The following is a 12929-nucleotide window of genomic DNA, read 5'->3' as shown; positions in this document are numbered from 1 at the left end:
GAAACTGAGGCGCAGGAGGCCACCCTCCCCCGACACCAGCCAGACTCTCCCCGCGGGGGTCACCTTGACGGCCTGGGAACGGCGGGGAGGGGCTGCCCATTGTGCACGGGTAAGGGTGCCCGCACCTGCCCCCCCCACTCAGGCCCAACACCCGGGTCCCATTTCCTGGGTGGGGGGGCGCAGGGGGCCTGGGGAGGCAGGAAGGGCTGGGGCTGAGCTGGGTTCCCATGGCGCCCCAGACCCTCGTCCCTAAGCGGTGGCATCCTCCAGGCCCTGGCTGGGCACTGCAGACCCACCCCCGACTGACTGCACCTCTGCCCCCCGGAGGGGGGGACCTGTCCCCCGGGGGGCCCCTCATTTACCCCACTTCCCAGGGGCCCCTGGGCCCCACAGGAGACCTTGGACTGCAGGGACCCTCCCAGGGCAGGGATGCTGGCTCAGGGACCCCCTGCGGGTCAGCCCCGGGCTCCTGGCGCACTGGGCCGGAGGGGGCTGGGAGGGCCTGGGACTGGGAGGTCCTTTGCCCCCATCCTCAGGCCGGGTGGTCTGTGGGTGTCCAGGAAAGAGGCTGGGGCACCCCGGAGGCAGATGCCCCTCTGCAGTGAACACAGGGCCCTGCCCCTGCCCCACGTCCTTCGGCGGGAGGTGCACGTGGCACGCGGGTGTCCCCGCCTTCCCGCGCCTGGCACTCCCCAGGGGCGCCGGCAGCAGGCGGGCCTCTCTGGAGAGGACTCAGAGGGCAGAGGCGAGCCCCCCCCCCCCCCCCGGCAGCCCGTCGGCCCTGCGGGACGGCCGGTCCCGGAGTGCGCGGGCGCGCGCAGAGGCGTGGGGCCCCCAGAAGCCCCGAACTCCAGCCGGCCCAGCCCGCCGGGCTCTGGAGGGGGCCGGGACGGGCGGGGAGCTCGGCGGCGGGAGCGGGTGGGCGGGGGCGCTGACGTCAGACCCGGGCCCGGGCGCCGGCGGCCGCTCCCCCGCCACATCCTGGCGGCCGCACAGCCGGGCAGCCTCGCGCGCAGCCACCGGGAGCGGGCGGGGGCCATGCGGCGGCCTTGAGCGCGCCGGGCGGGCGGGCGGCCGAGCCGGCGAGGGGCCCGTGCGCGCGCGGCGGCCCGGCATGGAGCTGAGCCTGGAGAGCCTGGGGGGCCTGCACGGCGTGGCCCACGCGCAGGCGGGCGAGCTGCTGAGCCCCGGCCACGCGCGCTCGGCGGCGGCGCAGCACCGCGGCCTGGTGGCGCCTGGGCGCCAGGGCCTGGTGGCCAGCATGGCGAGCCTGCTGGACGGCGGCGGCGGCGGCGGCGGCGGGGGCGCGGGGGCCGCGGGCGGCGCGGGCGGCGCGGGCAGCGGCGCCGACTTCCGCGGGGAGCTGGCCGGCCCGCTGCACCCTGCCATGGGCATGGCCTGCGAGGCGCCCGGGCTGGGCGGCACCTACACGACGCTCACGCCTCTGCAGCACTTGCCACCGCTCGCGGCCGTGGCCGACAAATTCCACCAGCACGCGGCGGCCGCGGCCGTGGCCGGGGCGCACGGCGGCCACCCCCACGCGCACCCGCACCCGGCGGCCGCGCCGCCCCCGCCGCCCCCGCCGCAGCGCCTGGCGGCCAGCGTGAGCGGCAGCTTCACCTTGATGCGTGACGAGCGCGCAGCACTCGCCTCCGTGGGCCACCTCTACGGGCCCTACGGCAAGGAGCTGCCCGCCATGGGGTCGCCGCTGTCGCCGCTGCCACCCGCACTGCACGGCGCCCCGCAGCCGCCGCCGCCGCCGCCGCCCCCGCCGCTGGCCGCCTACGGCGCGCCGGGCCACCTGGCCGGGGACAAGCTGCTGCCGCCCGCCGCCTTCGAGCCGCACGCCGCGCTGCTGGGGCGCTCCGAGGACGCGCTGGCCCGCGGGCTGCCCGGAGGCGGCGGCGGCGGTGCGGGCGGCGGCGGCGCGGGCGGCGGCGGCGCCGCGGGGCTGCTGGCGCCGCTGGGCGGGCTGGCTGCTGCCGGGGCGCACGGGCCGCACGCTGGCGGCGGCGGCGGCGGCCCGGGCGGCGGTGGCGGCGGTGGCGGCGGCGGCGGCCCCGGCGCGGGCGCGGCGGCCGAGGAGATCAACACGAAGGAGGTGGCGCAGCGGATCACGGCGGAGCTGAAGCGCTACAGCATCCCGCAAGCCATCTTCGCCCAGCGCATCCTGTGCCGCTCTCAGGGCACGCTCTCCGACCTGCTTCGCAACCCCAAGCCCTGGAGCAAGCTCAAGTCCGGCCGCGAGACCTTCCGCAGGATGTGGAAGTGGCTACAGGAGCCCGAGTTCCAGCGCATGTCGGCGCTGCGCCTCGCAGGTAGGACCCCGCGCGCGCCGGCCGGCTCGGGGCTGCCCGGGGCGGAGCCGAGCGGCAGCCGGGCGCCCCGGTGCCCGCCTCGCTCCCGGGTCGTGAGACCCCTCGCGGGAGGCCACCCTGCGGTTCTGCGCCCTTGCCTTGTACCGTCACCAACACAGAGAAGGATGGTGGGGCGCTCCCGCCCCCAGGCGCCTCTCCCGCCCCTGCGGGAAGGGGCGAGCGGTCCCCGGTGCCTTTTAGACCGCTCCCCGCAGCCGCTCCTGGGATGTCTTATTGTGTGTGTGTGTGTGCGTGCGTGCGTGCGCGCCCGCGCTGGGTGCTGGTCCCCAGACCCGCCGCTGCTGTCAGCTTGGGGTGCCACTGCGCTCCTGGTGAGAAGCCGTGGAGAGCGGCCGCGGAACCCCCAGCCCTGGGCCGCCGAGCGCCTGGCCCCGGTGCGCGGGACGCTGGCGCCGCGGCCGCCGAAGCCCGGCTGGCGCTCGGCCCCCGTCGCTTCTTTGTAGCTCGGCCCCTGCGATCAATAACCCCCTCCTCCCCTCCGGCCGCTGGCAAAGGTCACCGGAGAGGGGGCGGGGGAGGGGCGGCCGGGGACCCTCGGTCAGTACCGCCGCAGGCTTCACTCCCCGCCGAGCTGCACCCACCGGCAGCCCTACTGCGGGGCCGGCTTCCCCCACGGTGGGACCCGCGGGTCTCTGATGGTTTGTTCTCTCCTCATCCCCCCCTCCCTTGTCTCTGCCTCTCTCTGTCTCTTACACTCAGGCTGCAGCCCCAAGGGGACCCCCTCTGCCTCCCCCCTCCCAGCTGACAGCAGCTGGAGCTGCACCTGCCTCCCGCAAGGCGGCGGGTCCGGCCCCCGCATCCCGACGCTGAGGGGGTGCAGGAGGGCCCCTGGCCGGGGCGGAGGGAGTCTTTCCCCGGTGGTGCTGGGGAGGGGGCTGTGCGCCCCGGCCACAGGGACAATAGCGGCCTGGAGCTCTGATCGATCTTCTCTGCGCGCACCGGCAGGCGGGAGGAGGCAGGGTCCCCACCCCGCCCCTGGGGCAGAGGGGCACCGGGTGGCTGTGTGGTCCCCACCCAGTGCCCTCCGGAAGCTGCACCCACAGGCGCAGGTCAGTGTCCCGGTTCTGCAGAGCCGGGGAGATGGGCGGGAGCCGCCGCCGGGGGGGGGGGGTCCTCAGACTCCCCACTGGGCAGGGGGAGGAAATGAATTGTCTCCTGTGTAACAGGAAACTGACGGCCCAGGTGCCCGGGACGCCCTAGACCCTGCTCTGTGCCGGCGGCGTGGACAGAGAAGGTCCCCTGGGCTCTTTGAATCCGGTCCCACCAGCCAGGGCGGGTGGGGGTCGGCACCGCGTGCCGGCAGCCGTGCCCTTCTCCCCGGAGGGGTCAGCAGGGCCGCAAACCCACCGGGCGACAGGTCCTGGGGGGAGGGGTGCACGGGTAGAACTGCAAGTGGAGAAACTGAGGCCCACAATGGCGGTCTCATCTGGGGAGCCCCGCCCACCGGCCGTGTCTGGGTCTGGCCAGTGGGCTTGGGGACAGGTCTCCAGCGCGGACTCCCGCGGGGACGCCGAGGGCCGAGCGATCAGGCGAGGCCTTTAGTTCCGGTGGCCGCGCAAATGAGGGGCGGTTAAGTGGCGGCAAATCGCGGTGGTTAGGGGAGGCGGCGGGGCGCGACCCCAGCGCCTGCGGGTGCCAGGGTCAGAGAGGGAGAGAGCGAGGTGTGGGGCGGTTCCATCCCACAGGGCGGGACTGCCGGCCCTGCCCGCTCCCCCGTCCCTGTCCCGGGCGCAGCGAAATCTGCTACCTCCCCGGAGGAGGGCTTTGCCGGCCCAGGCCTGGCCGCTGGTGCCGGGGCCAGGAGGCCAGAAGGAGAGAGAGAGGGGAGAGGGAGAGAGAGACGGGGGCGGGAGGGCTCTCTGGAAGACCCTCTGTCTCCCAGCCCTGCCCGGGCCCCCTCCCAGCCGTCTCCTTCCCTCCTGGGCCACGGGGCAGGGAGAGAGAAGGGGAAACCAGACCCAAGAAATCCGGGCCCAGACCTCAGAGGCCTCCCCCGTTGCATGCCTCAGTTTACCCGTCTATGAGAGCCCGAGTGCCCAGCCCAGGGCCCTCCCCTCCCCCCTGCCTGCAGCAGTAATTACGGGAGAGGGGTTGGGGGCAGGGCGGTCGATGAATCCGAATTACCGTGGCCGGGTCGATAGCCCCGGCTGTCTTCAAATACGGCTTAAATTGCAAACTCCAAGAAAAAGTATTTTTTGTATCTGATCAGAAATATATATAAAATGAAATTTCAGACGGGCAGCAGAGCAGGGCCACCCAGCACCTGGCTCCGAGGTGAGCCAGGAGCCCAGGACAGGGAAACTGAGGCACGGAGGCCCCCAGGGCACCTCGGGCAGAGGCCAGAGCCGGGGTCAGGAGGCCCCCCGCCCCCTGCAGGCTCCCGCCCCCGACCTCTGCTGGGCAGAGCGTCATCGGACGTCCAGGACGCCCGGGAGGGGGGCGGGGGTGGGGTCGGCAGAGTCTGCACAGGCTAGGGAGGGGCTGCGTGCCAGCAGGTGCAGCCGCGCAGGCCGAGGAGGGCAGGGCCTGAGGTGGGGGGCTGGTGGGATGGCCAAGGGGTCTGCCCTCGCTCTCTGGATGGGGCGATGCCCCCCCTTTCCGGCCGGCTACCTGAGGCACAGAGGGGGTCCCTGGTCCCTTAGGAGCCAGGGACACAGAGGCAGCTGCGGCTCAGTGAGAAGGGTCCGGGCGGTTTCGGGGCGCCGTGGGAGCCGAGGGGCCGAGGAGCTAAACGCCAGGACAGAGTTGCCTGAAGTGGGGGCAGAGGCTGGGGGGCCGAGGCCAGCGGCTGTGTGGCCCACGGAGGCCCAGGGCGAGAGCCTCGTGGGCACACGGGCGTCCCCGTCTGCTCCTGGGAGACCCTCGGGGTCTGCTGTGCCTGGGGAACCAGGCCGGAGGGACAGTGGTGCCCAGGAGAGAGGCAGCGGGGGGGGGAGGGGCTGAGTGGACATCTGCCTCCCCAAGTTCCCCCCCCAGAGCCGCCCCAGCGCCAGCCGCCACCTCCACGCTGGCCTCCCAGCTGCTCCTGGATCTCCTTACCCTACCCCCGTGCTTAGCGGCTGCCCGGGGAAGGCAGCTCCACCGCCGAGCACCGGAGAGCTTAGAGCCGCTCCCGGCCACAGCCGAAAGTGGCCGAGCCGCAGCTCTGCGCCCAGGGACAAAGGCTGGGCCTGCAGCCCCTTTGTGTGCGCTGGCAGCCGCCCGCTTAGCCAGGGGAGCCGGGGCTGGTCTGAATCAAGTTTTTAATTAAATATGGACCCGGATCAATACTGAAGGCAACACGGGCATGAGGGGAGAGGTCGCCTGGGCCCCTCCCGGCCCCTGCAGCCTCAGTCTCCCCTCGGCCAAGGGGGCGCTGGGAGACAGGACCCCCTTCCTCGGGTCTGGGCAGACGTGGGGGCCGCGGGGACCCCCAGCCCTACGGAGACGCCCCTGTCCCGCACTGCGCGCACCAGCGCCCGCGGCCGGCGGAGCAAGGGGAGGCGGCCAGGACGCAGGACCCCGCCCGCACCGGTGGGGTCTGGCACGGGGAGGCCCCCCCAAGCAGCCCCGGCTCCCCCAGGGCCCAGCCCGCTGCCGCCGCCGCACAGGTGGGCACCCCCCGAAGGCTCCCGCCAGGCCTCCCTGGTGCGGGGCCTGGGGCGCGGGATAGGGCCGGACACTCTCCGTGCGCGCCCGCGCCGCTGCCGACCCGCGGGGCCCGCGCCGGTCCACACGTGCGCGCCGGGCGCTGGGCAATCCCGCAGCCCGCGAGGAGACCGCGACCGCCGCGCCACGCACCCGCCGCAGGAGCGCGGGCCCGGCTCGGGCGCCTTCCGCCCCGGCCTCCCTCGGCCCCTCCAGCGCGGGCGCGGGCGGCGCGGACCAGGGCGCGCGTCGAGAGCCGCCAACGCCCCTGTTCGCTTCCTCGTCCCTTCCTTCTTCTTTTTTTTTTTTTTTTTTTTGACAGGCAGAGTGGACAGTGAGAGAGAGAGACAGAGAGAGAAAGGTCTTCCTTTGCCGCTGGTTCACCCTCCAATGGCCGCCGCTGCAGCCGGCGCACCGCGCTGATCCTGGCAGGAGCCAGGAGCCAGGTGCTTTTCCTGGTCTCCCATGGGGTGCAGGGCCCAAGCACCTGGGCCATCCTCCACTGCACTCCCTGGCCATAGCAGAGAGCTGGCCTGGAAGAGGGGCAACCGGGACAGAATCCGGCGCCCCAACCGGGACTAGAACCCGGTGTGCCGGCGCCGCAAGGTGGAGGATTAGCCTATTGAGCCATGGCGCCGGCCCCCTTCCTTCTTCTTCTTCTTCTTTTTTTAATTTCTCCCTGCTGCTTTAAACAATTCGTAACATTTTAAAACAATTCTCGGATTTAAGAACAACTTTTATAAGAAACGATTTTTTGAATTAATTTTTTTAGCAAATAAAAAAAAAAGAGAGAGAGGGAGAGAGAATGTTCCAGCTGCCGGTTCACCGCCCGGCGGGCGCTTCTCCCGGGTCTCCCAGGCGGGTGCCGGGGGCCGCGCCCGCTGCCTCCCAGGGCGTGGGTAGCAGGGAGCTGGCTCCGAGCAGAGCCGCTGGGGGCTGGAGCCGGCGCCCGAGGGCTGAAGCGGCTCACCCCGGGGCGCCCCGTCTCCTCCTGTAGCCCCCTTTCTCTCTCCTCCCCCAGCGAGGCTGCAACAGGTGCGAATTCTCCCTCTCCTTCGAGGCGCACGGGAGCCGGCGCGGGGCGGGGTCTCCTGCGGCCGGCGGCCCTCGCCAGGGGGCGGCTGTCTGTGCGCCCAGCTCCTCTCCGAGCCGACCGGGGTTGCCGGGCCCGGTCCCGGTCACCGGGGCTGCGGTGAATCACCTCGGACCGGTGACCGTATTATCTGGGGATTAATTTCCCAATCATGGAGATGCTGGCGCACCCCCTTCCATCCCTCTTCCTGTCCCCTTATCAGTGGTCCTTTTCCTGCCGTCTTTTTCAAATCAATTTCCGACTGCTGACCGCTGGCTCCCTAATGCCTTTTTAAAAAGCAAAGCGTTGTGCGAGCGCACGCCGCGTGTGTGTGTTCATGGGCGCCCTGTGCACCTGCCCAGGGTGCCTGGTTGCTCCTGGACACGGACCCCCACCCCTGCCCCGACACCAGCCCCCAGGGTGGGGCAGCTCCGGGTGAAACCGTGGGTTTCTGCTGCCGCTGATAAGTATTTGAAAGGCGCAGAACTGATTTGAAAACGTGGCCATTAAAATCCCATCAGGGGAGACTGGCAGGGACCGAGGGAGGCGGCGGCGTCTCGCCCAGGCTGGGCTGGGGCCCCGGTGAGGTGGGGGCAGGGCAGGCAAGGGGAGGAGAGGGAGGAGGGACAGGGCAGGGCAGGGCCTCTCTGGGTCCTCACGGGCGTGGGCGCAGAGCAGAGGCCTAGCTTAGCACCCCCTCCCCAGAGAAAATCCCCCCGGGGGGGCAGGGTGGACCCACGGGATGGAGGGACGGGTCAGCGCCAGGACCAGCCCCGGGGCAGGCAGGGGGCGCTGTGCCCCACATCTGGGCCAGGCAGCTGGCAGCCGGGCAGGACGCGTTGCCAAGGTAACGCCATCATCCCAGCCAGAGACCAGGCCGAGTATCGAACTGTCTGAGCCCGTGCAGGAGGTGGCCAGGGAGGGGGACCAAGGCTCAGGCTGCCGCTCCCTCCCTCTCGCCGCCCCCGGGGGAGGGGGACAGGAATGGTCCCCCCCCTTCCCGGGGGTTCGGGGCACTGCAGAGCGGGACAGGAGCTGTGCACACCCTCCCCCACCCGCCCCCACGCCTGGACGTGGCCCGGGTTCCGCCGCCACCCCGCTGTGTCCGCGCTTGGCATGAACCCAGGCCACCACCTCCTGTCCTCGCTGGGAGCCAGGTCCCAGTGGCCGCCTTCCCACGAGGCCACGCGTGCTGGGCAGCCGACTCCCAGATCGAAGTCAGCAGTGATTGAGAGAGCGCCCGGCTGCACTGTGCCCCGCCCCGCTCTGGGCTCCACCCCCTGCGCACCTGGGGCTGCAGGACCTGCCCGGCCCCGGTCCCCTGCACCCACGGGGCCTGAGTCCACCTGGTGACCAGCGCGCAGGTCTTCACAGACCCAAGTCTGCAGCCCTCGGCCAGGGCCGGCGGCTCCCCCCCCCACCCCGGTGCCACCCGCACCCTCCAGTCCCACGCGCGCCGCTGGGGTCGGCCGGCCCGGTCTTCTCCCACGGCTGTGCCGGCCCGGTGGCAGCCCACACTTCCTGGCCCAGCCCAGCCCTGGCTCTACCTGTGGTTTCTGTGGTCTGGGCGGGTGTACCACACAACCCTGCCCTTGTAGCCACAGGGGAGCGCCCGGCAGGCGGGTGGGCGCCAAGCGTCAGCTGGCGAGAGTGCGGGTCGGGGCACCCCCGAGCCAGGCGGCCTGCACCCCACGGGCCATGCTGAGGGGGGAGTGAGAGGGGGAGCCGGGTGGAGGGAGGGACGGGGAGGGGGTTCGGGCCCTCAGTCCTGCACACTGTCCAGGGGTGTGGCTGGGGCCCCCCGCACCTGCGTGGAGGAAGTGTTAAGAGTTGGAGCAGCACGGTCTCCTCCTGTGGGCCCCGTGACATCGCGGGCTCCATGGGGGTCAGCGGGGAGGAGCGGGGGAGGGGCGGTCTGGGGCAGCCCAGTTCCTGGCCCCTGAGGTCAGCCGCTCCACCGCTCCCGTCTCTGGGCAGATCCCAGGAGAGACGGTCAGGTCCGGGCGTGCCCAGTGCGGGGGTAGGGGGCAGGGGCCACCCGGTGGAGGCCGCAGAGCCCTGACTCAGCTCCCCCACCCACACGGGGCTTTCCCAGCGAACCCTGCCCCCAGCCGGTGGAGACGAGCGGTGGAGGGGTTGCAGCAGCCGGCGAGGGCGGGGGCAGGGGCAGGTGCGCGCCCCAGGCGGTGTGGACCCAAAGCACATTTGTTTGAAGCTCCAGGGTCCCTGCGCCCTTACCTCATTTGGGTCCCGCGTCGCTGCTGGGGCTGGGTGGGGTGGCGCCCTCTGCTGGACGCAGCAAGAATTGCAGGGCGGCCCCCGCGGGGGTGAGGGTGGGGGTGGGGCCGACACCCGTTAGGTGTTGGAGGAGGCGATCGGTGCTGCCGTGGGCGCCCGTGGGCGGGGATGGGGCCCCAGTCTCTCCAGCCCCGTCCCCCACCCCTGATCTCCCAGGAGACCGGGAGGGGAAGGCACAGGCTGGGGGGTGCAAGTGTGGGAGAACAAGGGGCGGGGGGGTCGCAGGGCTCAGCGGGGGGCCGGGTGGGCCTCCCAGGAAGGTGAAGGCCCTGAGGGCTGACTTCCTGGGGCCTGCCGTGGGGGGGGGCAGGCGGCCTGCCCTGGGAATGCCTGCCCGTGGGAGCCCCACGGTGGGACCTGGGCCGAGTCCCCTGTGTGGGAGGTGCAGGCCCGGGATGGCTTTGGGGCGCAGGTGTCAGCGCAGGTAGGGGCGGCAGGAGGGGGGCTGCATCACAGAGGGTGCGGCCGCTGGGGATGGGGGCAGTGGGCCGGAGGGAGGGAGGGAGGGGGGTGTGGCTGGTGCACTCCCAGGAGGGGAGCAGGTGCAGGAGGGGGTGGGGGTGGGGGAGATGGAGACGGGGGAGGAGGGGATAGGGGAGGAGGTGATGGGGGAGGAGGGGATGGGGAGGAGGTGATGGGGGAGGAGGTGATGGAGGAGGAGGAGGTGATGGGGGAGGAGGGGATGGGGAGGAGGTGATGAGGAGGGGGGATGGGGGATGGGGGAGGAGGTGATGGAGGAGGGGATGAGGAGGAGGTGATGGGGGAGGAGGGGATGAGGAGGAGGTGATGGGGAGGAGGGGATGGGGAGGAGGGGATGGGGGAGGTGATGAGGAGGAGGTGATGGGGATGGAGGAGGTGATGGGGGAGGAGGTGATGGGGATGGAGGAGGGGATGAGGAGGAGGGGATGGAGGGAGATGGGGGATGAGGGGGATGAGGGGGATGGGGGAGGAGGTGACGGATGGGGAGGTGGCTGCCATGCAGGAGAAGCCGTGTGGTGTGGTGGCTGTGGGTCCCGTGGACACGCGGCCTTCGTGGCGGTGACCTGGCTGCTGACCCGCTGACCCGGCACAGGTGCCCGGCTCCCTGCGCCCTGGGTCTGCGCCCTTGGCCCGGCCCGCGTGCACTCCCATGGAAGGGGCTCCTTCCCTCTGGGGTGGTGGCCACGCTGGGGGCGGTCCCTGCCGCCCAGCCCCCTCGCGGGGGAGGGGCGCGCCGGCGCTGGTGTGGGCAGCCCGGCCAGCGCGGATCGATGGGCCGCGCGGCGCTGTAATTAGATTGAGCGCCGGGAACCTCTTTTTGCTGCGATCGACAAAACGTGAAGTCCCCCCTCCCCCAGCCTCTGCCTCTGGGCTCCCCGGCGCCATCTTTCCCCCTCCCTCCTCTGGGCCAGAGCTGGCTGGGCTTCCCTGGGCCAGTGTCTGACCCTCTCTGAGTGCAGCTGTCGGGCCGTGGCACCGGGGCCTGGCCAGCTCCCTGCACGGCCCCTGTGTCGCCGGGGCCCGAGGGCGCAGCTGGGCGGTGACAGGGGGGACTCGCGTCTCCTCCTGCCTCCGGCCCGGGAGGTGTCTCCCGTCTCTTCCTCTGTCCGTCAGGTGGCAAAGCTGGTCAGCCCTTCTCTCCACATCTGTTTGCTGGGGAGAGTCGCTCAACTCTGTCCCGTATCCATCCTTACGATGGATGAATTCTTGCTCTTTTAAAATATTTATGTATTTATTTGAAAGGGCTACAGAGAGGCAGGTGCGGAGAGAGGGAGGGGGAGAGGGAGAGAGAGAGGGAGGGAGAGAGGGAGAGAGGACAGACAGACAGAGAGACAGAGAGGTCTTCCATCCGCTGGTTCACTCCCCAAATGGCTGCAACAGCCAGAGCTGAGCTCCATCCGGGTCTCCCACGCAGGTGCAGGGCCCCAGCACTTGGCCCATCCTCCACTGCTTTCCCAGGTGTCTTAGCAGGGAGCTGGATTGGAAGTGGAGCAGCCAGGACTCGAACCGGTGCCCAGGTGGGGTGCGGGCACTGCAGGCCACAGCCCGGCCCCTACACACCAGTTTTAGCGCAGTCATGGTCTGAATTCTCAGGAGGCTCCCCCTCCCCGGCTCCTCTTAGCGCAGCTGGTCTGGTGTCCTGGATACAATGTTTCCCCTCACCCCTGCGGCTGTCAGCTGGGCTTCCCTTGCGCTGGGGTGGTTTCCCGAAATGTCAAGCACCACTCAATTTTTAAAAAGAGATGTATTTGTTTGAAAGGCAGATTTTCATAGAGAGACGGAGACAGAGAGGTCTTCCATCCGCTGGGTCACTCCCCGCATGGCTGCAACAGCCAGGGACGGGCCAGCCGGGAGCCGGGAGCTCCATCCGGGCCTCCCACGTGGGTGCAGGGGCCCAGGCCGTCCTCTGCTTCCCCAGGCGCATCAGCAGGGAGCTGGGTAGGAAGTGGAGCAGCCGGGACTCGAACCGGTGCCTTAACCCGCTGAGCCACAGCGCCAGCCCCGCATCACTGGTGTGTGATCCTAAACTCGGCGGATCCCCCGCCAGGGCGCACGCAGCTCCCGAGGCAGCCGGGGAACCTGCTGTGCGCACGGGGAGCCCTGCTGCGCGCGCCCGGGGGTGACCATCGCCGGGGAGGGGAGCTGAGGCCCTGAGCAGCGCGGGGCCGCCCCCGGCTCAGCCGGAGGGGGGCAGGGGCGGGGCACGTCCGCCCCGCGCGTGGCGCTCACCCGCGGCCCGCTCTCCCCCGCGCGCGCGCACTCCCGGGGGTGACCATCGCCGGGGAGGGGACCTTTGCCCTGAGCAGCGCGGGGCCGCCCCGTCTCAGCCGGAGGGGGGCAGGGGCGGGGCGCGTCCGCCCCACGCGCGGCGCTCACCCGCGGCCCGCTCTCCCCCGCGCGCGCGCACTCCCGGGGGTGACCATCGCCGGGGAGGGGAGCTGAGGCCCTGAGCAGCGCGGGGCCAGCCCGGCTCAGCCGGAGGGGGGCAGGGGCGGGTCGCGTCCGCCCCGCGCGCGGCGCTCACCCGAGGCCCGCTCTCCCCCGCGCGCGCGCAGCTTGCAAGCGCAAGGAACAGGAGCAGCAGAAGGAGCGGGCGCTGCAGCCCAAGAAGCAGCGGCTGGTGTTCACCGACCTGCAGCGCCGCACGCTCATCGCCATCTTCAAGGAGAACAAGCGGCCGTCCAAGGAGATGCAGCTGACCATCTCGCAGCAGCTCGGCCTGGAGCTCAACACCGTCAGCAACTTCTTCATGAACGCGCGCCGCCGCTGCATGAACCGCTGGGCCGAGGAGCCGGGCGCCGCGCCTGGGGGCCCGGCCGGCGCGGGCGCCGCCTTCTCCAAGGCCTAGGCGCGCCCCGCCCCGCCCCGGGCCCCCAGGGGAGGGGGCCCCGGGCCCGAGAAAGGGGCTCCCCCGCCACCCCCCGCCTCGGTTCCGGACGCGCGGGGGGTGGGGGGGGCCCTGGCGCTCCCTGCGTCGTCTCCTTTTAAAGCGGGTTGAGAAGCACATACAAACCGGGTCTACACTAAAGGGAGTCCAACAATCACTCGCCCCCTCCCCCTCCCCGGGCGCCCCC

General features: G+C 71.5%; 1 protein-coding gene across 1 annotated transcript; it reads left to right on the top strand.

The window, feature by feature from the left end:
- The first annotated feature begins 994 nt into the window (after positions 1-994).
- ONECUT3 (one cut homeobox 3) lies at positions 995-12703 on the top strand. The gene is made up of 2 exons (XM_070067861.1): positions 995-2318; positions 12411-12703. The coding sequence occupies exons 1-2, from the start codon at positions 1115-1117 to the stop codon at positions 12701-12703; spliced, it is 1497 nt and encodes a 498-aa protein (XP_069923962.1). The 5' UTR covers positions 995-1114.
- Positions 12704-12929: the final 226 nt, after the last annotated feature.

This window comes from Oryctolagus cuniculus, unplaced genomic scaffold (assembly GCF_964237555.1).
Source record: "Oryctolagus cuniculus unplaced genomic scaffold, mOryCun1.1 SCAFFOLD_210, whole genome shotgun sequence".
Lineage (NCBI taxonomy): Eukaryota > Metazoa > Chordata > Mammalia > Lagomorpha > Leporidae > Oryctolagus > Oryctolagus cuniculus.
This window is presented reverse-complemented; position numbering and strand designations above follow the sequence as displayed.

Excerpts from the sequence above, each read along its gene's own strand:
- ONECUT3 (XM_070067861.1), top strand. The coding sequence starts at position 1,115 with ATGGAGCTGAGCCTGGAGAGCCTGGGGGGCCTGCACGGCGTGGCCCAC. Across the intron at positions 2,319-12,410 it reads GTCGGCGCTGCGCCTCGCAG|CTTGCAAGCGCAAGGAACAG; the intron begins GTAGGACCCCGC and ends GCGCGCGCGCAG.